This window comes from Bombina bombina, chromosome 2, assembly GCF_027579735.1.
Source record: "Bombina bombina isolate aBomBom1 chromosome 2, aBomBom1.pri, whole genome shotgun sequence".
Lineage (NCBI taxonomy): Eukaryota > Metazoa > Chordata > Amphibia > Anura > Bombinatoridae > Bombina > Bombina bombina.
The window spans coordinates 1,256,565,097-1,256,590,320 of NC_069500.1; the positions used below are offsets into that span (position 1 = coordinate 1,256,565,097).

General features: G+C 37.1%; 1 protein-coding gene across 1 annotated transcript in view; it reads left to right on the forward strand.

Moving 5' to 3' along the window:
- The window catches only part of ARAP2 (ArfGAP with RhoGAP domain, ankyrin repeat and PH domain 2), a 626,699-nt gene that overhangs the window by 351,622 nt on the left and 249,853 nt on the right, over nucleotides 1-25,224 (forward strand). Inside the window, exon 19 of the mRNA XM_053704072.1 lies at nucleotides 16,597-16,660. Within this exon, the coding sequence (XP_053560047.1) occupies nucleotides 16,597-16,660 (64 nt within the window). The remainder of the gene's footprint in view (nucleotides 1-16,596; nucleotides 16,661-25,224) is intronic.

A 25,224-nucleotide genomic window follows, 5' to 3' on the forward strand; every position in this document is an offset into this window, starting at 1 on the left:
GGTTGTGTGGGTGGTGGGTTTTACTGTTGGGGGGGTGTTTGTATTTTTTTTACAGGTAAAAGAGCTGATTTCTTTGGGGCAATGCCCCGCAAAAGGCCCTTTTAAGGGCTATTGGTAGTTTAGTTTAGGCTAGGGTTTTTTTATTGTTTTGGGAGGGCTTTTTATTTTGATAGGGCTATTAGATTAGGTGTAATTAGTTTAAATATCTTGTAATTTGTTTTTAATTTTGTGTAATTTAGTGGGGGGTTTTTTGTAATTTAGGTAATTTATTTAATTGTAGTGTAAGGTTAGGTGTTAGTGTAAGACAGGTTAGGTTTTATTTTACAGGTACATTTGTATTTATTTTAGCTAGGTAGTTATTAAATAGTTAATAACTATTTAGTAACTATTCTACCTAGTTAAAATAAATACAAACTTGCCTGTAAAATAAAAATAAACCCTAAGCTAGCTACAATGTAACTATTAGTTATATTGTAGCTAGCTTAGGGTTTATTTTACAGGTAAGTATTTAGCTTTAAATAGGAATTATTTAGGTAATAATAGTAGGTTTTATTTAGATTTATTTTAATTATATTTAAGTTAGGGGTTGTTAGGGTTAGTGTTAGACTTAGGTTTAGGGGTTAATAACTTTAGTATAGTGGCGGCGACGTTGGGGGTGACAGATTATGGGTTAATAATTGTTGGTAGGTGATGGCGTTGTTAGGGGTGGCAGATTAGGGGTTAATAATATTTAACTAATGTTTGTGATGCGGGAGTTCAGCGGTTTAGGGGTTAATATGTTTATTATAGCGGCGGCGATGTCCGGAGCGGCAGATTAGCGGTTAATAAGTATAATGTAAGTGTCGGCGATGTCAAGGACGGCAGATTAGGGGTTAATAAGTGTAAGATTAGGGGTGTTTAGACTCAGGGTTCATGTTAGGGTGTTAGGTGTAAGCATAAATTTTCTTTCCCCATAGCAAAAAATGGGGCTGCGTTACGGAGCTTTATGCTGTTTTATTGCAGGTGTTAGACTTTTTCTCAGCTGGCTCTCCCCATTGATGTTTATGGGAAATCGTGCACAAGCACGTACAACCAGCTCACCACTGACTTAAGCAGCGCTGGTATTGGAGTGCGGTATGGAGGTCAATTTTGCTCTACGCTCACTTCTTGTCTTTTAACGCCGGGTTTCTGAAAACCTTTAATACCAGCGCTGTAGGTAAGTGAGAGGTGACAATAACGTGCAAGTTAGTACTGCACCTCTCTTACCGCAAAACTCGTAATCTGGCCGAATATATATTGTTAATGATGATGGTTTAAATGATGATGATGATTATAATAAAACTAATATGTTTAATATAATTAAAAGAAAACATTTCTTACATAGTATGTATTATTTTTATTTATATTATGTTTTAAAATACAATTTATATTTGTAATATTTAAAAATATTCAATCCTATTTTTGCATGGTACCAGATCTGTGTTTTGCACCGATTCTAATAGGTTGTTGCAAGGACACTTTTTCTGCACCTAATCAATTTGACTTATGAACTGTCAGTCGTAGAAGTATTCTGACCTGTCGGCGTATATTTGCATTCACAAATGCATAGACATTAGATGTTCTTGATATTAAATTTGATGTGTCAAACACTGCATGAAACAATGAAATTAGTTTTAAAAGAAAGAACATTTTTAAAAAGAACTTCAAACGAAGCGTACCACAGTTTTGATTTATGTAAATACATTATAATATATTGCTTCTGAGAAAATAAGAAATAAATAAGGTACCATCAAGAAGAGAAAAGGTACATTTTATACAAAATAGCTCCTATAGCAACAAGAATTTTACGGATTACAACTAAAAGCTTTACACAGCAGAGTAAACAGCTTTTTTTAGGTTTAACACAGAAAGACCCAAAGCTAAGCTAAACATGGTAATGGCTGCAAAGTGTTGTATTTTAGGAGTTATTAAACATGCAAGTGTAGGGGGTAAGTAAAAAAAAATATTGTATTTTTTTTATCAGAAAAAAGTCACCTACAAATGCATATATTTCATATTTATATTAAACTAGAACCAATAGTACTGTTTTTAGGCAGTACACTCACAGGCCTATATTTAACAAGGTATGGCGGACCTGATCCGACAGTGCTGATCAGGTCTGCCAGACCTCGCTGAATACGGAGAGCAATACGCTCTCCGTATTCAGCATTGCACCAGCAGCTCACAAGAGCTGCTGTTGCAACGCCGCCCCCTGCTGACTCGCGGCCAATCGGCCGCCAGCAGGGAGCTGTCAATCACCCTGATCGTACTCGATCGGGTTGAATTGCGGCGATGTCTGTCTGCCTGCTCAGAGCATGCGGACAGGGTTATGGAGCAGCGGTCTTTAGACCGCTGCTTCATAACTGGTGTTTCTGGCGAGTCTGAAGACTCGTCAGAAACATGGGCCCTAAAGCTCCTTACAGAGCTTGTTCAATGGGCCCCACAGTCTGTACCATATTTTCTAGTGGCATAAGGTATGATGGGGATTACATCTCTATGGGACACCCTTCTGCATCATGTAATGTATTATTTAGGCTTCCTCCCCTGTACTGCTTGGAAGGAATATGTAAGTCTTAAACAATGCGTTTAACACATTCAGTGACCCAATCATGAGGAGATGACCTACCAGTACATAAAGAGGGTAACTCCAGACGGAAGCATTAGTTTTAAGATACACAGTGAAGCAGAGAGGGAGTTGCATGAGAATGAGAGACACAAAATCTTTGGGGGCTTTTTTAGAGCATTATTTTGTAATGTATGTTTCTATTCACACCCAAAGAACCCTGCATAGCAGATAGGCAGCTCACATTGTACAAATTGCTTTTCAAAAAAATTATTTGAGGTACCTGATGAGACTTGTTAGATAATCCCCCCACAGAAGAAAGATCATCAGAATGAATATTCAAAAAAAATTGTTGTCACCTTTGGATGCATACCTATAATGCGCTGGAAAGCCTCGCTCTTTTAGCTCAGACTATGGGATCCGCCCCACTAATGTTCCTATTAGCGGGCTCTGGAGTCTATGAAGAAGAAAAGGATTAGAGCGGTTTTCCCAGCATGCTATAGGTAAGTATACACCTAATTTAAAGAATAATGAATATACTAATGAATTATATTTGTTATCCTTTAGATTGGTTAATACATTTAGGGCTAGATTACGAGTAAAGCACTATTTATCGCTACCAATCTCGCGCTAACTATGCTCGACTTCCATTTTTTGTGCGTGTCAGATACTTCCCGAATTACAAATTGAAAGTAAAAAGTTTTCACTCACGTGCTAAAAGCTGAAGTTACAATATCACAATTGTGTTAACGTATTCTCTTCTAGACCTCAATGGAGCATTAAAAGTGGAAAATAAACTAACACTAAATAAGTCAAGCAAACCCGATTGAGTTTAGCCAAGTACGCTAAAAGGACATGAAATATGAATATTTCCCATTCTAATGTTCTTCAAATAGCAGAATGTGTTCTATTTATTTATAAATACATATTTCTATATGTATATAGATTTATAGGTACAGTATATATATATATATATATATATATATATATATATATATGTATTTCATTAACAATTTCAACATAGAAGTTGACTAGGATACTATTCCCTCAATTGGAGAGTCCATGCATGTATAAGTATGAGAAATTTAAAAAATTAAACTTTATTATGAGCTTTAAAATGGGCTACAATCAATTTAAAAACAGTTGCAGCAAAATAGCCTAAACTTGATAAGCGATAAATAGTACAAATATTACCGTAATGTTGGGTCACATATATTAGTACATTTCATGAGTTCAACAACTTTATATGGTATATATCTGCGCTTTGTTTATTTAATGGCTATGAGATTGTTAGATATACCAATAGTGTTGATTACATATAGCGTGTGCATATGTGTGTTAGTGGTTCACCTGGATAAAGGTAGATTAATGTCAAAGTAAGTAACACCGTAGAAATTCACAGCATAAAGAGATTGTCAGTTTCTTATGTAGTATGCCAGTTTTGAATAACCCCTCTCTGTAGTGAGGTAATATTCCTCCACATTACCGATTGTGACGGGTTAAATTAGACACTGTCCAGTCATATCGATTGAATAATACTACTACATAATTTAACCCTTCACAATCGGTAATGTGGAGGAATATTACCTCACTACAGAGGGGTTATTCAAAACTGGCATACTACATAAGCAACTGACAATATCTTTATACTGTGAATTTCTACAGTGTTACTTACTTTGACATTAATCTACCTTTGTCCCGGTGAACCACTAACACACATATGCACACGCTATATGTAATCAACACTATTGGTATATCTAACAATCTGATAGCCATTTAATAAACAAAGTGCAGAGATATACCATATACAGTTGTTGAACTCATGAAATATACTAACATATGTGACCCAACATTACGATAATATTTGTACTATTTATCGCTTATCAATTTTAGGCTATTTTGCTGCAACTGTTTTTAAATTGATTGTAGCCCATTTTAAAGCTCATAATATAGTTTAATTTTTTTAAATTTCTCCTACTTATACATGCATGGACTCTCCAATTGAGGAACGAGTGCTATAATAGTATCCTAGTCAACTTTTATGTTGAAATTGTTAATAAAGTTTGTTTTGATACTAAGCACCAGCTCACCCATACGTATATAACAGACGTAGTATCTGGATAGTGTTCCCTCTAATATAATAGAGTAGTGCCATTTCTTCTCTTCTTTCTACAATTTACTATTTACCTGGTTAACCCAGGTTTCCAAATTGAGCACACTCACAAACATATATACATCATGACTAATTCATTTGAGACAGATAGGATTAACAGGAAACAAAAAAACTGGCTGATTTAAATGAAGTATTTAACACACCTATAGATAAAACTAGTGACAATTCCATAGATCAAATGCAATCAGCCCTCTGAGAGTTACATAAAAACTTCCATAAACAGGAAAGGTGTGGTGGAATAAGAACTTTTTTGACAAATACATAGTAAAGAAACTTATTCCAAGGGGTCTAAGAATCCAAATCTTTCCAGCTTTTGAGTTTAAGGATCCCAGTCTGAATACTGAGTGGGAAGAGGCCTTATCAGAGTGCTCGGTCAAAATGACGAAAATCCTAATAAAGCATGATAATGCAGAATACGATAGACTTGAGGAGATAATTAAAGAACAAAATGTCAAACTAAAGGATTTTGAAAATCTGACCGAGTTTGATAACAGATATAAGAAATACTAGAAAGAACTGGATAAATATGAGGCCGAAATTAAAACCAACAAACAGACAAAACTCAATAGAGACATTTCTGATTTTGCAAATAAAAGAGTGTATAAATGGGGAAAGAAATTTGGAACCAACAACCAAAGACCCTCTAGAGTCCAAATTATAGAAAGTGACATTTCTGAAACTGAAAGTGACAATCAGACTCTAACATCAGTGAAAATGAACAGGATACTCCATTCACATCAAATATGATAACTAGACAGGAAGTACGTAAAATAAATAATTTTTTAGAAGAAGAGGCCTCTTCAATTGGAAAGCAAAAATAAAGCAGATAAAAATCAAAGACAAAACCAGGGAAGGAGGAAAACGGTTTACTCAGATTAGATTACTCAGGAACAATCTGAAGAAAATAACATATGGACAGAGAATAATAGATCTACTCTAAGAATGATGGAAGAAATTTTGGAAACTGATTTACAATCAGAAAATATCCAAAAAGATTGGAGAGAATACATAAAAAATAAATCGAAATATGTACCAAAAATGAGTAATCATACTAATGTTGAAGAATTTAATGATATTCGTCTATATTACGAGTTTTGCGGTATGAGAGGTGCGGTAATAACTTGCACATTATTGTCACCGCTCACTTTCCTACAGCTCTGGTATTACAGGTTTTCATAAACCCAACTTTAACAGGCAAGAAGTGAGCATAGAGCAAAATTGAGCTCCATACCGCACTCCAATACCAGTGCTGCTGAAAGCCACGGTGAGTTTTTTTTTACGTGCTCGTGCACAATTTCCCCATAGACATCAATGAGGAGAGCCAGCTGAAAAAAAAGTCTAACACCTGCAAAAAAGCAGCGTACAGCTCCGTAACGCAGGCCCATTGATTCCTATAGGGAAACAAATTTTATGTTTACACCTAGCACCCTAACATGAACCCCAAATCTAAACACCCCTAATCTTACACTTATTAACCCCTAATCTGCTGCCCCCGACATCGACAACACCTACATTATACTTATTAACCCCTAATCTGCCTCTCCGGACATTGCCGCCACTATAATAAACATATTAACTCCTAAACCGCCGCACTCCCGCCTCACAAACACTAGTTAAATATTATTAACCCCTAATCTGCTGCCCCTAACATCACTGCCACCTACCTACATTTATTAACCCCTAATCTGCTGCCCCAACGTCACCACCACTATACTAAATTTATTAACCCCTAAACCTAATTGTAACCCTAACACCTCCTACTTAAATATAATTAAAATAAATCTAAATAAAACCTACTATCATTACCTAAATAATTCCTATTTAAACTAAATACTTACCTGTAAATTAAACCCTAAGCTAGCTACAATATAACTAATAGTTACATTGTAGCTAGCAGGGCCGGATTAGGCCACCGGGATACCGGGTAAAATCCCGATGGGCCGGGCTGAGCCTGGGCTGCACAGTCAGACTCAGAGTGTGGACTGTCTGGAGAGCAACACTGCCGCACAGGCTCACACAGAATGCAGAGCGTGGCACACTACTACTGAAGGCAAGCAGCAACCAAAATGAAAGCGCAGGAAGTCCAAGGGCAGGCTGCACTAACAGTAACAAGTGCATTTCAGCCCCCATTTAAAAGGGCACCACCAGGGAATGAGGAGCGCTAAACTTTGCTAGAGAGCGGGAGAATCAGGTGTCAAGGACAGGAAGTCAAGTTCTCACAGTGCCTGCACTTGTTGTGTCGACTCTGAGTGGTGCACCGAGGGACAGCATAAGAACAGCAGTGAGGTAATAAAAGAATGCTTCACTAGTGGCTAACTATTTGATTTACTTGGGAGCTCTCAGCTTACATTTTTGCATTTAGACTCCTGCTCAGTACTTCTCCTTTTTTTAATAAGCAATGTGGTTCTAGATTTCCAAACATTTTCCTCCATGTGCTCCTCATCAAAGACTGTTTTGTGAATTAGCACAGTGCTGGCAGTGCTGGTATATATATATGTCTGTTAGTGTGTGTGTGTGTGTGTCTATGTATGTGTGTATGTCTATGTATGTGTGTGTGTCTATGTATGTATGTGTGTATCTATGTATGTGTGTGTGCACTGTCTTTGTGTATGTGTGTGCACTGTCTGTGTGTGTGTATATATATATATATATATATATATATCTGTTAGTGTGTGTGTTTATATATGTCTGATTTTGTGTGTGTTTATATATGTCTGATTTTGTGTGTGTGTATATATGTCTGTTTTAGTGTGTGTGTATATATGTCTGTTAGTGTGTGTCTGAGCGCACTGTCTGTGTGTGTGTGTGAATATATTATATTATATATATACAGTATATATATATATTATGGCTTTCACAGATTATTGGGCTGGTGGGCTGTTCTTCTACAATTTTTCCAGGGCTGCTTTTATTCCCAGTCCTGCCCTGGTAGCTAGCTTAGGGTTTATTTTTATTTTACAGACAAGTTTGTATTTATTTAGGTAGAATAGTTACTAAATAGTTATAGTTTTTTTAGTTAGTTACAAATGCCCTTTTCAGGGCAATGGGGAGCTTAGGTTTTTTTAGTTAGGCTTTTATTTAGGGGGTTGGTTGTGTGGGTGGTGGGTTTTACTGTTGGGGGTTGTTTGTATATTTTTCTACAGGTAAAAAGAGCTGATTTATTTGGGGCAATGCCCCGCAAACGGCCCTTTTAAGGGCTATTGGTAGTTTAGTTTAGGCTAGGGTTTTTTATTTTGGGATTTTTTTATTTTGATAGGACTATTAGATTAGGTGTAATTAGTTTAAATATCTGATCATTTCTTTTTTTTTGTAATTTAGGTAATTGTATTTAATTATTTTAATTTATTTAATTGTAGTGTAATGTTAGGTGTTAGTGTAAGACAGGTTAGGTTTTATTTTACAGGTAAATTTGTATTTATTTTAACTAGGTAGTTAGTAAATAGTTAATAACTATTTAGTAACTATTCTACCTAGTTAAAATGAATACAAACTTGCCTGTAAAATAAAAATAAACCCTAAGCTAGCTACAATGTAACTATTAGTTATATTGTAGCTAGCTTAGGGTTTATTTTATAGGTAAGTATTTAGTTTTAAATAGGAATAATTTAGGTAATGATAGGAATTTTTATTTAGATTTATTTTAATTATATTAAAGTTAGGGGGGTGTTAGGGTTAGACTTAGGTTGAGGGGCTAATAAATTTAGTATAGTGGCGGCAATGTTAGGGGTGGCAGATTAGGGGTTAATAATAGTTAACTAGTGTTTGCAAGGCGGGAGTGCGGCGGTTTAGGGGTTAATATGTTTATTTTAGTGTTTGTGATGTGGGAGGGCCTCGGTTTAGGTGTTAATAGGTAGTTTATGGGTGTTAGTGTACTTTTTAGCACTTTAGTTATGAGTTTTATGCTACAGCTTTGTAGCGTAAAACTCATAACTACTGACTTTAGATTGCATTACGAATCTCGCGGGACAGGCTGTACCGCTCACTTTTTGGCCTCCTAGAAAAAGCTTGCAATACTGGTGCTATGGAAGTCCCATTAAAAAAAGACTTTACGCAAATTGCGTAAGTTAATTTGCGGTACGGCCAAAAAAGTGTGCGGTGCCCCTAAACCTGCAAGACTCGTAATACCAGCGGGAGTGAAAAAGCAGCGTTATAACCCATAACACTAATTTTTCACTCATAATGCAAAACTCGTAATCTAGCCAATTGTATGCAAAGAGATAACCAATCTTACCTCTAAAATCACTACACAAAGAAATCTGTCTCCAAATGAAAGACAAGCATTAATACAAATTAAAAAATGGGATGATGTAATTATCTGAAATTCGGATAAGGGTGAAAATGTTGTGATCTCGCCCACCAACTTATACTTAAAGGGACACTGAACCCAAATTTTTTCTTTTGTGATTCAGATAGAGCATGAAATATTAAGAAACTTTCTAATTTACTCCTATTATCACATTTTCTTTATTCTCTTGGTATCTTTATTTGAAATGCAAGAATGTAAGTTGAGATGCCTGCCCATTTTTTGTGAACAACCTGGGTTGCCCTTGCTGATTGGTGGATACATTCATCCACCAATTAAAAATTGCTGTCCAGAGTCTGAACCCCAAAAAAAGCTTAGATGCCTTATTTTTCAAATAAAGAGAATGAAGAAAATTTGATAATAGGAGTAAATTAGAAAGTTGCTTAAAATTGCATGCTCTATCTGAATCACGAAAGAAAAAATTTGGGTTCAGTGTCCCTTTAAGAGAAGTTAAAAAAACTTAAAAATGAAGTATGTTATAAACTACTTCTTTTCAATCCAACAGATAACTTTCTCAAGGTATATGAGAATATTTTGAATAAGACCCAGAAAGATGAGATTATTACACCTAAAGAGAAAATATTTCTAACAGTCAAAGACCCCAAAACAGCTACATTCAACATTATCCCGAAAATTCATAAGGACATCAAGAATCCATCAGGGCGTCTGATTGTCTCGGGCATAGGAAATTTGAGAATTTGTACTTACTTTACCTTCTTTCCTGAATTCATCAGAAGAAGAGGGTTTTTTACATGATAGATTTATCATTAAACTTCTGCAATTTTTCCTCACCCATAATTTCTTTGTATTTGATAAGCAGTTTTACCTTCAAACTCGTGGAACAGCGATGAGAACGGCGTGTGCCCCCACATACGCCAATCTATTCCTGGGCTGGTGGGAACAATATATGATCTTCACCGATGATAACACCAAATACACTGATCATATTCCCATCTGGCTAAGGTATAGAGATGACATCTTTTTTATGTGGGAGGGGCCAATGGACCTATTAGAGGTATTTCTGAATAAACTGAATAAAAATGATCTCAAAATTAAACTTACTTGGCAAATCCATGACACTGAAGTGACCTTTTTGGATTTAAAAATCATTAAACAAGCCAATGGGGAGATCCATATAGACCTCTACAGGAAAGAAACGGCCACTAACACCACCTTACACCATTCAAGCGCACATTCCCCACAGACTGCTAAAGCCCTCCCCACGGGAGAATTTCTTAGAATACGGAGAAACTGCACTAACACAGAGATGTATAAAATTTGTGCCAAAGAAATGGAAATTTGTTAAACACTGTACAATCTTATGGGCTAAATGAGCAGAACAATGTCTACTCTTTCTGTAAATAATGATGTTGAGATCAAATGCAAACCACTCACTATCCTATAGTATTGACACTTAGGAGGTTTAAATCAAACTCTAAGATCCTTTACACTACTTTAAGACCCAGTAACAGGGATTCAATTTCACAAATCGCTTACTCACAACCAAAATATATAAGTAACAACAAGCACAATTAATCATGATGAATACTATGTATGAAAATATGATTTCTTCACAGAATCACTTTCCAAGCACCATATCATTATTTTATTCCACACACAATTATATTTTTTGCAATTATTAATTTTGCAACTTTTCACTTTTTTATCTCTTTAATACATAACCATTGAAAAATATGGTAAAATAAACCATATTAGAATAATGATTCTCTCCTTCAACAGTAACTTAAATGCCCAATACTAATATAAACATAAATCCGTGGTATACACCTTTAATCTAATTTGTAAGTATTCCTTTAAATTAGAAAGTATCTAATTTAAAATTAAAATTATATTTCTGAAATTAGTCTAACCACACAAATGAGGTAATCCGGAACCTAAAATGAAAAAGGCATAATCAATAAATACATAGTTATAACATAGCCAGAATTAAAATTAACATGTTAGTATGCCTGAGACAATGAAACGATTAGCCTAATGACATCATGATAGGTGGAGTCACACTAAGCATGTAGGGTATAAAAAGCCGCAGAATGCGCGGCGCTTCCACTTTTTAAAAAGCCCTTGCTGGCGAAACATGTTAAGGGAGAAACAGGAAGGGAATCCTGTATTTTCCAGCGATAGCCTATACCTTACAAAGATCTTTTATATAATAGTACAGTTATAATACGAGGTTTAGCCTCAATTAAGATACAGATAAATAGAATAGGACTCTGCAAAGCTCAGTCCTTATTACTGATTCAATATATCATTTGGTCATAACCCGATTGGGAATCACAGAGAACTACTGTTTATCGCGTTAGTGTGCTAACTGAAATAGTATCCGGTAAACGGAAACAACCATTATACTTCATGGAAATGGTAGCATAAAGCTAAACATAGCGACCGAGTAGTTCTTTAACGTTAAGTCCCAAACAGGCACATTGATTCAGTTGTTACTTTAACTATATAGACGTTCCAGTTTAAATTGTAGAGACACCTAGCCTATTCAAACGCTCAGTAGCATAACTAAACGGGACACAATCTGATCTAGTCAGTTAACCCATTATTTCTGTATACAGCAGTCTCTGCTCAGTAGATAATCAACAATATTACATTGGTGACCTGCAAGTGAGCACAAACATTTGACTTATACGGTCAAGTTTATAATAATAATAATACATAAACATACAGTGTAATATCTGAATGGCTATAAGCCCAAGAATGAACTAAATATTTTGTGCAACAATTATTAACTGAAGGTATGCAGCTACTGTGTTGCAAAATCACAACAGGTTAATTTTGGTAACCAATCTTTGATGTGAATAGCAACTATTGCTTAATAGACGCCTGTGTGATATCACTATGGTAACGTGTAACCTAGCACTTAGATCAATCTGACATGGTTACGTTTAGAATAGATTTACTGGCAGGTAATATTTGTATGGCCACAAGCCTAAGAGTGGAAACTATTTATTATATAAACAAGTATAATCAAGTATGATTAGCACAAAGTATATCAATCCAAGGCCAGATATTTATCTCTAGAATCAGCTGTCATGCCCTTTAAGGATTCAGCCACTATGGTACAATCAATAGGCTATTATTTATGTCAAGCATAACCCTCACACTCAGTAGATGGTTTTATGTACTAGTATTATTCGATCTATATGACACTGGATTGTGTTTACCGTCACAATCGATAATGTGGAGGAATATTGCCTCACTACAGAGAGAGGTTATTCAAAACTGGCATACTACATAAGCAACTGACAATCTCTTTATACTGTGAATTTCTACGGTGTTACTTACTTTGACAGTAATCTACCTTAATCCCGGTGAACCACTAACACACATATGCACACGCTATATATAATCAACACTATTGGTATATCTAACAATCTGATAGCCATTTAATAAACAAAGTGCAGAGATATACCATATACAGTTGTTGAACTCATGAAATGTACTAATATATGTGACCCAACATTACGGTAATATTTGTACTATTTATCGCTTATCAAGTTTAGGCTATTTTGCTGCAACTGTTTTTAAATTGATTGTAGCCCATTTTAAAGCTCATAAGAAAGTTAAATTTTTTAAATTTCTCATACTTATACATGCATGGACTCTCCAATTGAGGGACGAGTGCTATAATAGTATCCTAGTCAACTTCTATGTTGAAATTGTTAATAAAGTTTGTTTTGATAATAAGCACCAGCACACCCAAACGTATATAACAAACGTAGTATCTGAATAGTGTTCCCTCTAATATATGCCATTTCTTCTCTTCTTTCTACAATATATATGTATTTTACCTGAACAGTATCAGCTTTATTTAATAATAATAGAAACATATATTTAATAATAAAAAGTACATTATTTTCTATGTGACGAACACAGGAATGTAAAATATGAGTTTTGTGTATTGTATTTCTCGATTTAGTTCTGAACGTGGGCAGGTTAGTGCAGATTATTGAAGTACTACATATAAAATATTTTAAAAAATAATATAAATTATTAAAAATGATTAAACATACAATAAAATATTCTAAATAATACACAAAATAAATCTATATATTTTAGGTTATGTTTAATCATTTTTAATAATTTATATTAATATTCTTTTTATATTTTATATGAAGTATTTTAATAAAGTGACTTAACAATACTAAGTTTTCATATGCGCTAAACTGACCGTGTTAAGATCTAAATTGAGAAACACAGTGTGAAAAACATATATTTTACATATATATATATCTGATACGTTCAAGTAAAATTCATATTTATACCTATATATCTATATGAATAGATATGCAGGTATAGGTATATACACGTATATATAGAAATATATATTTAAGAATAAAAAGGACATTATCCTGTAAGTGAAGAACATTGGAATTTGAAGTATGTACAGAAAATATAAAGTAAAACACAGAAATACATAAATACATATGTACGCACATATATAGATATATATATATTCGATTTGTAGAAGGGCACTCTCAGGGTTTATTTGGAAGATAAATGCATTCTCTATTGAGTAAAGACACTAATATATGGTCGACGTTTCAGCCCTCAGTTGGGCCTTCATCAGGACAAGTATAATCTTAAAACTGCCTAGTAGCAGGGATTTCAGATCGGAAAAGGCGATTTCAGGGACTTTTCCGATCTGAAATCCCTGCTACTAGGCAGTTTTAAGATTATACTTGTCCTGATGAAGGCCCAACTGAGGGCCGAAACGTTGACCATGTATTAGTGTCTTTACTTAATAAAGAATGCATTTATCTTCCAAATAAACCTTGAGAGTGCCCTTCTACAAATCGAATATCTACAATTATTTCCAAGGATTGCACCCAGGTCGTGGCTACTCCACCTGGTTGGAGTGCTGGGCTACAGGCTATATAGACTTATATATATATATATATATATATATATATATATATATATATATATATATATATATATGTATATATATATATATATATATATATATATATATATATATATATATATATATATATAAAATCACTTACAAATACATATTTAGACATGTTTATGTATGTATCTGTATGTTAAAGCCCTTTGCAGTAATTTTTTGTTTTTGTTTGGGCCCTTATAACGTTTGATTGCAATTTTTTCCAAATATTTTTTATCAGGCAGTGTTATTATAACTGTACTTCTAAAATATATTTTTAATGTTTTTGTGATACTTTATATTCAAGTGTAACAGTTAACCAGAGCTCTGAAGTTGCACTAACCGAACGTGTGTTAAATTTAATTGTGCTCAAGCACATGCATTTACTTTTAGCTTGTAATACGTGCACTACTTCCGACGCACACAAACAGGTGCGATAAACCCAATATCGCTCGCACCCAACTGTTAGCGTGCCACTCGTAATCTACCCCTCATTCGGATATATTTATTTTGGTAAATTAATATTCATATTTTCATTATGAATTTGCATTCGTAATGAAGCGAATGCACAAGGGACTTTACTGACCCTTTAAGACGTGAAATTAAAGCAAGCAGGTCTACAGATTTAAAGAAAAGAAGAGGTAACAAATACTTACAAAAGAAAAGTAAAACAATCATACTTTGTATGTTTACAATGCAGTTCTGTCTCTACAGTGGAATATGAAGCTACAGCAACTAGAGGGAATATGTTTTATAGCCTTTGGCAAAACAGAACAATGGCATGGCTAACACAGTGCTTTAATATAGACATAAATACAATGTGCCACAATAAGAAACTGGTAGAAATGGAATACCAGTTAATCTAGTAGGTAGAAATAATTATTATTGTTTGTAGTAGTAGTATTTATTTACAAAGCATCTCACCAACACACCATAGCACTGGGTGCATGAGTAGGGGTCTATAATGGCAATGATTTAAGGTAAAAGAATATATATATATATATACACACAGTATATACACACTGGATATATAGATGATAGATAGATAGATAGATAGATAGATAGATAGATAGATAGAAAAAAAATAAAGAAAAAAAGTAAAACTAAGAGACCCTTCTTCCAAAGAGCTTGTTATTTAAAGCTTGGCAGATGAGATGACAGAAGAAGTGGTGCAGCTGTCATGCACATTGTAGTTACAGCAGTCAGACAAGCTGTAATGTTCTGCTTAAGATGAAGAGCTTTGAGCTATTACAGTAAGTACTTCACCTATATTTTCTACAGTTTTGTTATTGTGTGCTCCTACCTTTATAATATCAGCGCTACAGATTTATGCAGATCTATACAAATGATAGTACTAATAATCATCATCTATAGCTTTCCGATGTGCCAAAACATGATATATTTCACATCAAGTGCAAACCACTAGCAATGTGGAAAACAATAAGTACAATTTAAACACTTTGAGGCCTACTTATCATATGTCTGTCGGACCTGATCCGACAGACATCGCTGAATGCGGAGAGCAATACGCTCTCCATATTCAGCATTGCACCAGCAGCTCTTGTGAGCTGCTGGTGCAACGCTGCCCCCTGCAGACTCCCTGTCAATCGTCCGCCTGCAGGGGGGTATCAATCAACCCGTTCGTACTCGATTGGGTTGAATTCTGGCGATTCCTGTCCACCTCATCAGAGCAGGCCGACAGGGTTATGGAGCACCGGTCTTTAGACCGCTGCTTCATAACTGCTGTTTCTGGCGAGCCTGCAGGCTCGCTAGAAACACGGGGAATCAAGCCCCTGTACAGAGCTTGATAGATAGGCCCCTTTGGATTTATCTAAATGTTTGTAGCTGTAAAATAGTCACGTCTGTTTTATGATAGTAAAGTCGTTTCACTGGATAAAACAAAATGGTTGTTAAAGCGTGGTCAGTTATTTCACCTACATTATGGCCCGGCATGCAGAATTTATAAAGACTCAGTGAAGTATCTTCTCTTATGGTTGTGTCTCATCATTATATCAAAACCGTTGCTGTTGTTTCATTTTTATTTTAACCACTTTCAAGTTTTATTTTCTTCATATCTTAGAGTGTGCTATTTTCCAAAGGTTTTTTTTTATGTGTTTGTTCTCTAACGTGTTAAAGACATTTTTGATGAATCTTTCACAGTAAAGCTCATTTTATTCTCTAGGAGGTGAGCAGTTGCAAGATAGATGCTGCTCCATTAATTATAATAGAAAGCAACTCACAATTCGTACATGTGACGAAGGGCAGATGCAAATCTTTATGAATGATACCATTTATTATGATGTTGTAGCAAAATTTGTTTTTCACAAGATTTTAGTTTTACAAATAGGTTTTATTGAATCTATTCCATTGATTGGTTGTTGACATTTATATAATGTTTTACTCTTTTGTGTACACAAAATATAATGCAATTTTGTACAAGGTATATAAATATTGAATTATATTAAAACATATGCAGAAAAAAATATATATATGTATATATATGTGTATATATATATATATATATATATATTTATATATATATATATTACAACTGGTAGAAAATAGAAAAAAATAGACTATGGTATTAACTGCTCATATTATGATTACTTTCTTTTCTACTGTAGCATCAAGCTCAGCTATGCTGAATGGAGAGAAAAGAAATATTCTTGTGCTTGTTGAAAATAAAAGGTAAAAATATTAATATATTTGCATGCATTTGTATCAGTATATTACGGAGCCAATAAGAATGACCCTGATTTTAATTATTCTTAAATTCAATAAAGAGCTTGGAAAACACATATTTTTCTAAACAAACTAGCATTTGAAAGTGCATCTAATGTATACAAAGAAAGCATACATATATATTTTTTAGACTATGAATATGCAAATGCAGACATTGCAGAAATATATTTTTTAGAGCGAAATGAAATGCATTTGCATGCAGCTGATAATGTAACATTAATAAAAAAGAGATTTACGGAAAATCTATACACGCTGTCCTATATTTACCTAAAGCTCTGTAAATCTATGGCACCTAACAGCAAGCTCTATGAAAAGTATTAGGTCCCATGAAGGAACATTTTTACTTTGAAATTATATATGCGTTTTTTTATGAGTTGTTCACATTTATGAATGAGGAAAGGAAATATTTAATATATAGGTGCCGAATTATCATTGTGCGGGCGGACATGATCCGTTGTAGCAGATTACCTCTGCCGCACATCAATAAATGATGACAGCATACGCTGTCGGCATTTACCATTGCACAAGCATTTCTAGTGAAATGCTTGTGCAATGCCGCCCCCTGCAGATTTGCGGCCAATCGGCCACTAGCAGGGGGTATCAATCAACCCGATCGTATACGATCGTGCTGATTGCTGTACGCCGCCTTAGAAGTGGCAGACGAGTTAAGGAGCAGCTTACGATCGTTGCTTCTTAACTTCTGTTTCCAGCGATCTGGAAACTACTGGGATAGATTTCAGCATCTGCTACTTGTTAAATCTACCCCATAGACTTTATTCACATTTGGCTAGATTACGAGTTTTGCGGTAGAGCTATACCACTGACATTTTACGTTTAATGGCCAAAAACGCATATTAGGACTCGCTGCGGTATAGCTATATCGCAAGCATTTTAGCCTGTATTGCAACGTCCATAACTAAATAAACCTATAACCCCTAAAACCTCCGGCATCCCACATCACCGCCACTAAATAAACCTATTAACCCCGAAACCTCTGACCTCCCACATTGCAAAACACTAAATTAAACTATTAACCCCTAAACCTAACACCCCCTAACTTTAAATTAAAATATAATTATATTTAAATAAATTAAAACTTACCTGTGAAATAAAAATTAACCTAACATTACTATTTAAAAAATCTAAATTACAAATTTTAAAAAACCTAACACCGAAAAAAATTACAAAATCTAAAATTACAAAATATAATAAACACTAAATTAAGAAAAATAAAAAACACTAACGCCTAGATTTAGAGTTTTGCGTTAGCCGTCCAAACCAGCGTTAGGATCCCCTACCTACCTACACTTATTAACCCCTAATCTGCTGACCGGACCTCGCCGCCACTCTAATAAATTTATTAACCCCTAAACCGCCTCACTCCCGCCTCGCAAACCCTATAATAAATAGTATTAACCCCTAATCTGCCCTCCCTAACATCGCTGACACCTAACTTCAAGTATTAACCCCTAATCTGCCGACCGGACCTCGCCGCTACTATAATTAATGTATTAACCCCTAAAGCTAAGTCTAATCCTAACACTAACACCCCCCTAAGTTAAATATAATTTTTATCTAACAAAATAAATTAACTCTTATTAAATAAATTAATCCTATTTAAAGCTAAATACTTACCTGTAAAATAAACCCTAATATAGCTATAATATAACGAATAATTATATTGTAGCTATTTTAGGATTTATTTTTATTTTACAGGCAACTTTGTATTTATTTCTCCAACATAGGTGTGTCCGGTCCACGGCGTCATCCTTACTTGTGGGATATTCTCCTCCCCAACAGGAAATGGCAAAGAGCCCAGCAAAGCTGGTCACATGATCCCTCCTAGGCTCCGCCTACCCCAGTCATTCTCTTTGCCGTTGTACAGGCAACATCTCCACGGAGATGGCTTAGAGTTTTTTAGTGTTTAACTGTAGTTTTTATTATTCAATCAAGAGTTTGTTATTTTAAAATAGTGCTGGTATGTACTATTTACTCAGAAACAGAAAAGAGATGAAGATTTCTGTTTGTATGAGGAAAATGATTTTAGCACCGTAACTAAAATCCATGGCTGTTCCACACAGGACTGTTGAGAGCAATTAACTTCAGTTGGGGGAACAGTGTGCAGTCTCTTACTGCTTGAGGTATGACACATTCTAACAAGACGATGTAATGCTGGAAGCTGTCATTTTCCCTATGGGATCCGGTAAGCCATGTTTATTAAGATAGTAAATAAGGGCTTCACAAGGGCTTATTAAGACTGTAGACTTTTTCTGGGCTAAATCGATTCATTATTAACACATATTTAGCCTTGAGGAATCATTTATTCTGGGTATTTTGATATGATTATATCGGCAGGCACTGTTTTAGACACCTTATTCTTTAGGGGCTTTCCCTAATCATAGTCTTGTTTTTGAGGACAGCATGGCATGCAGCTGCATGTGTGTGGAGCTCTGATACATAGAAAAGTCTTTCTGAAGGCATCATTTGGTATCGTATTCCCCTTTGGGCTTGGTTGGGTCTCAGCAAAGCAGATTCCAGGGACTGTAAAGGGGTTAAATATAAAAACGGCTCCGGTTCCGTTATTTTAAGGGTTAAAGCTTCCAAATTTGGTGTGCAATACTTTTAAGGCTTTAAGACACTGTGGTGAAATTTTGGTGAATTTTGAACAATTCCTTCATACTTTTTCGCAATTGCAGTAATAAAGTGTGTTTAGTTTAAAATTTAAAGTGACAGTAACGGTTTTATTTTAAAACGTTTTTTGTGCTTTGTTATCAAGTTTATGCCTGTTTAACATGTCTGAACTACCAGATAGATTGTGTTCTGACTGTGGGGAAACCAAGGTTCCTTCTCATTTAACTATATGTATTTTATGTCATAAAAAAAAAAAAAAAAAAAAAAAATTAATAAAAATGATGCCCAAGATGATTCCTCAAGTGAGGGGAGTAAGCATGGTACTGCATCATCCCCTCCTTCGTCTACACCAGTCTTGCCCATACAGGAGGCCCCTAGTACATCTAGTGCGCCAATACTCCTTACTATGCAACATTTAACGGCTGTAATGGATAACTCTATCAAAAACATTTTAGCCAATATGCCCACTTATCAGCGAAAGCGCGACTGCTCTGTTTTAGAAAATTCTGTAGAGCATGAGAACGCTGATGATATGGTTTCTGAAGGGCCCCTACACCAGTCTGAGGGGGCCAGGGAGGTTTTGTCTGAGGGAGAAATTTCAGATTCAGGAAACATTTCTCAACAAGCTGAACCTGATGTGATTACTTTTAAATTTAAGTTGGAACATCTCCGCGCTCTGCTTAAGGAGGTGTTATCCAATTTGGATGATTGTGATTATCTGGTCATTCCAGAACCACTATGTAAAATGGAAAAGTTCTTAGAGGCCCCGGGGCCCCCCGAAGCTTTTCCTATATCCAAGCGGGTGGCGTACATTGTTAGTAAAGAATGGGACAGGCCCGGTATACCTTTAGTACCTCCCCCCATATTTATAAAATTGTTTTCCTATAGTCGACCCCAGAAAGGACTGATGGCAGACAGTCCCCAAGGTCGAGGGGGCGGTTTCTACTCTACACAAGCGCGCCACTATACCCATAGAAGATAGTTGTGCTTTCCAAGATCCTATGGATAAAAAATTAGAAGGTCTGCTAAAGATGTTTGTTCAGCAAGGTTCCCTTCTACAACCAATTGCATGCATTGTCCCTGTCACTGCAGCCGCGTGTTTCTAGTTTGATGAGCTAGGAAAGGCGATTATTAGTAATTCTTCTTCTTATGAGGAGATTATGGACAGAATTTGTGCTCTTAAATTGGCTAATTCTTTCACCCTAGACGCCACCTTGCAATTGGCTAGGTTAGCGGCGAAAAAATTCTGGGTTTGCTATTGTGGCGCAGAGCGCTTTGGTTAAAATCTTGGGCAGCGGATGCGTCTTCCAAGAACAAATTGCTTGACATTCCTTTCAAGGGGAAAACACTCTTTGGCCCTGACTTGAAAGAGATTATCTCTGATATCACTGGGGGCAAGGGCCACGCCCTTCCTCAGGATAGGTCTTTTCAAGACCAAAAATAAACCTAAGTTTCGTCCCTTTCGCAGAAACGGATCAGCCCCAAGGGCTACGTCCTCTAAGCAGGAAGGTAATACTTCTCAAGCCAATCCAGCCTGGAGACCTATGCAAGGCTGGAACAAAGGAAAGCAGGCCAGGAAACCTGCCACTGCTACCAAGACAGCATGAAATGCGGGCCCCCGATCCGGGACCGGATCTGGTGGGGGGCAGACTCTCTCTCTTCGCTCAGGCTTGGGCAAAAGATGTTCTGGATCCTTGGGCGCTAGAAATAGTCTCCCAAGGTTATTCTCTGGAGTTCAAGGGGCTTCCTCCAAGGGGGAGGTTCCACAGGTCTCAGTTGTCTTCAGACCACATAAGAAGACAGGCATTCTTACATTGGGTAGAAGACCTGCTAAAAATGGGAGTGATTCATCCTGTTCCATTAGGAGAACAAGGGATGGGGTTCTACTCCAATCTGTTCATAGTTCCCAAAAAAGAGGGAACGTTCAGACCAATCTTAGATCTCTAGATCTTGAACAAGTTCTCAAGGTTCCATCGTTCAAGATGGAAACCATTCGAACACTTCTTCCTTCCATCCAGGAAGGTCAATTCATGACCAAGGTGGATTTCAAGGATGCGTATCTACATATTCCTATCCACAAGGAACATCATCGGTTCCTAAGGTTTGCATTCCTGGACAAGCATTTCCAGTTCGTGGCGTTTTCTTTCGGATTAGCCACTGCTCCTAGGATTTTCTCATAGGTACTAGGGTCCCTTCTGGCGGTGCTAAGACCAAGGGGCATTGCTGTAGTACCTTACTTGGACGACATTCTGATTCGAGCGTCGTCCCTTCCTCAAGTAAAGGCTCACACGGACATTGTCCTGGCCTTTCTCAGATCTCACGGATGGAAAGTGAACGTGGAAAAGAGTTCTCTATCTCCGTCAACGAGGGTTCCCTTCTTGGGAACTATAATAGACTCCTTTGAAATGAGGATTTTTCTGACAGAAGCCAGAAAAACAAAACTTCTAGACTCTTGTCGGATACTTCATTCCGTTCCTCTTCCTTCCATAGCGCAGTGCATGGAAGTGATAGGTTTGATGGTAGCGGCAATGGACATAGTTCCTTTTGTGCGCATTCATCTAAGACCATTACAACTGTTCATGCTCAGTCAGTGGTATGGGGACTATTCAGACTTGTCTCCGAAGATACAAGTAAATCAGAGGACCAGAGACTCATTCCGTTGGTGGCTGTCCCTGGACAACCTGTCACAAGGGATGACCTTCCGCAGACCAGAGTGGGTCATTGTCACGACCGACGCCAGTCTGATGGGCTGGGGCGCGGTCTGGGGATCCCTGAAAGCTCAGGGTCTTTGGTCTCGGGTAGAATCTCTTCTACCGATAAATATTCTGGAACTGAGAGCGATATTCAATGCTCTCAAAGCTTGGCCTCAGCTAGCGAGGGCCAAGTTCATACATCAACCATCAGGGGGGAACAAGGAGTTCCCTAGCGATGGAAGAAGTGACCAAAATCATTCTATGGGCGGAGTCTCACTCCTGCCACCTGTCTGCTATCCACATCCCAGGAGTGGAAAATTGGGAAGCGGATTTTCTGAGTCGTCAGACATTGCATCCGGGGGAGTGGGAACTCCATCCGGAAATCTTTGCCCAAGTCACTCAACCGTGGGGCATTCCAGACATGGATCTGATGGCCTCTCGTCAGAACTTCAGAGTTCCTCACTACGGGTACAGATCCAGGGATCCCAAGGCGGCTCTAGTGGATGCACTAGTAGCACCTTGGACCTTCAAACTAGCTTATGTGTTCCCGCCGTTTCCTCTCATCCCCAGGCTGGTAGCCAGGATCAATCAGGAGAGGGCGTCAGTGATTTTGATAGCTCCTGCGTGGCCACGCAGGACTTGGTATGCAGATCTGGTGAATATGTCATCGGCTCCACCATGGAAGCTACCTTTGAGAGACCTTCTTGTTCTAGGTCCGTTCGACCCACTCCAGCTGACTGCTTGGAGATTGAACGCTTGATCTTATCAAAGCGAGGGTTCTCAGATTCTGTTATTAATACTCTTGTTCAGGCCTGAAAGCCTGTAACCAGAAAAATTACCACATAATTTGGTATATCTGTTGGTGTGAATCTGCAGGATTCCCTTGGGACAAGGTTAAGATTCCTAAGAGTCTATCCTTCCTTCGAGAAGGATTGGAAAAAGGATTATCTGCAGGTTCCTTGATGGGACAGATTTCTGCCTTGTCTGTGTTACTTCACAAAAAGCTGGCAGCTGTGCCAGATGTTCTAGCCTTTGTTCAGGCTCTGGTTAGAATCAAGCCTGTTTACAAAATTTTGACTCCTCCTTGGAGTCTCAACCTAGTTCTTTCAGTTCTTCAGGGGGTTCCGTTTGAACCCTTACATTCCGTTGATATTAAGTTATTATCTTGGAAAGTTTTGTTTTTGGTTGCAATTTCTTCTGCTAGAAGAGTTTCAGAATTATCTGCTCTGCAGTGTTCTTCTCCTTATCTGGTGTTCCATGCAGATAAGGTGGTTTTGCGTACTAAACCTGGTTTTTTTCCAAAAGTTGTTTCTAACAAAAACATTAACCAGGAGATAGTTGTGCCTTCTTTGTGTCCTAATCCAGTTTCAAAGAAGGAACGTTTGTTGCACAACTTGGATGTAGTTCGTGCTCTCAAATTTTACTTAGCAGCTACTAAGGATTTCAGACAAACTTGTCTTTGTTTGTTGTTTATTCTGGTAAACGGAGAGGTCAAAAAGCAACTTCTACCTCTCTCTCCTTCTGGATTAAAAGCATTATCCGATTGGCTTATGAGACTGCCGGACGGCAGCCTCCTGAAAGAATCACAGCTCACTCCACTAGGGCTGTGGCTTCCACATGGGCCTTCAAGAACGAGGCTTCTGTTGATCAGATATGTAAGGCAGCGACTTGGTCTTCACTGCACACTTTTTCTAAATTTTACAAATTTGATACTTTTGCTTCTTCTGAGGCTATTTTTGGGAGAAAGGTTTTGCAAGCCGTGGTGCCTTCCATTTAGGTGACCTGATTTGCTCCCTCCCTTCATCCGTGTCCTAAAGCTTTGGTATTGGTTCCCACAAGTAAGGATGACGCCGTGGACCGGACACACCTATGTTGGAGAAAACAGAATTTATGTTTACCTGATAAATTACTTTCTCCAACGGTGTGTCCGGTCCACGGCCCGCCCTGGTTTTTTTAATCAGGTCTGATAATTTATTTTCTTTAACTACAGTCACCACGGTAACATATGGTTTCTCCTATGCAAATATTCCTCCTTAACGTCGGTCGAATGACTGGGGTAGGCGGAGCCTAGGAGGGATCATGTGACCAGCTTTGCTGGGCTCTTTGCCATTTCCTGTTGGGGAGGAGAATATCCCACAAGTAAGGATGACGCCGTGGACCGGACACACCGTTGGAGAAAGTAATTTATCAGGTAAACATAAATTCTGTTTTTAACTAGGTACAATAGCTATTAAATAGTTAATAACTATTTAATAGCTACCTAGTTAAAATAATTACAAAATGACCTGTAAAATAAATCCTAACCTAAGTTACAATGAAACCTAACACTACACTATCAATAAATTAATTAACTGAACTATCTACAATTATCTACAATTAAATCAACTAAACTAAATTACAAAAAAAACAAACACTAAATTACAACAACAAAAAAAGATTACAAGAATTTTAAACTAATTACATCTACTCTAAGCCCCCTAAAAAAATAACAAAGCCCCCCAAAATAAAAAAATGCCCTACCTTATTCTAAAATAAAAAGTTAACAGCTCTTTTACCTTACCAGCCCTTAAAAGGGCCTTTTGCGGGGCATGCCCCAAAGAAAACAGAACTTTTGCATTTAAATAAAAATACAATACCCCCCCCCAACATTACAACCCACCACTCACATACCCCTAATCTAACCCAAACACCCCTTAAAAAACCTAACACTAAGCCCCTGAAAATCTCCCTACCTTATCTTCACCACGCCGGGTATCACTGATCCGTCCAGAAGAGGGTCCGAAGTCTTCATCCTATCCGGCAAGAAGAGGACATCCGGACCGGTAGACATCTTCATCCAGGCGGCATCTTCTATCTTCTTCCATCTGGCGCGGAGCAGGACCATCTTGAAGCAGCCGACGCAGATCCATCCTCTTCTTCCGGCGACTCCCGACGAATGAAGGTTCCTTTAAGTGACGTCATTCAAGATGGCGTCCCTCGAATTCCGATTGGCTGATAGGATTCTATCAGCCAATCGGAATTAAGGTAGGAAAAATCTGATTGGCTGACTGAATCAGCCAACCAGATTCAACTTCAATCAGATTGGCTGATCCAATCAGCCAATCAAATTGAGCTCGCATTCTATTGGCTGATTCTGCACCTCTTCTTGCCGGATAGGATGAAGACTTCGGACCCTCTTCTGGACGG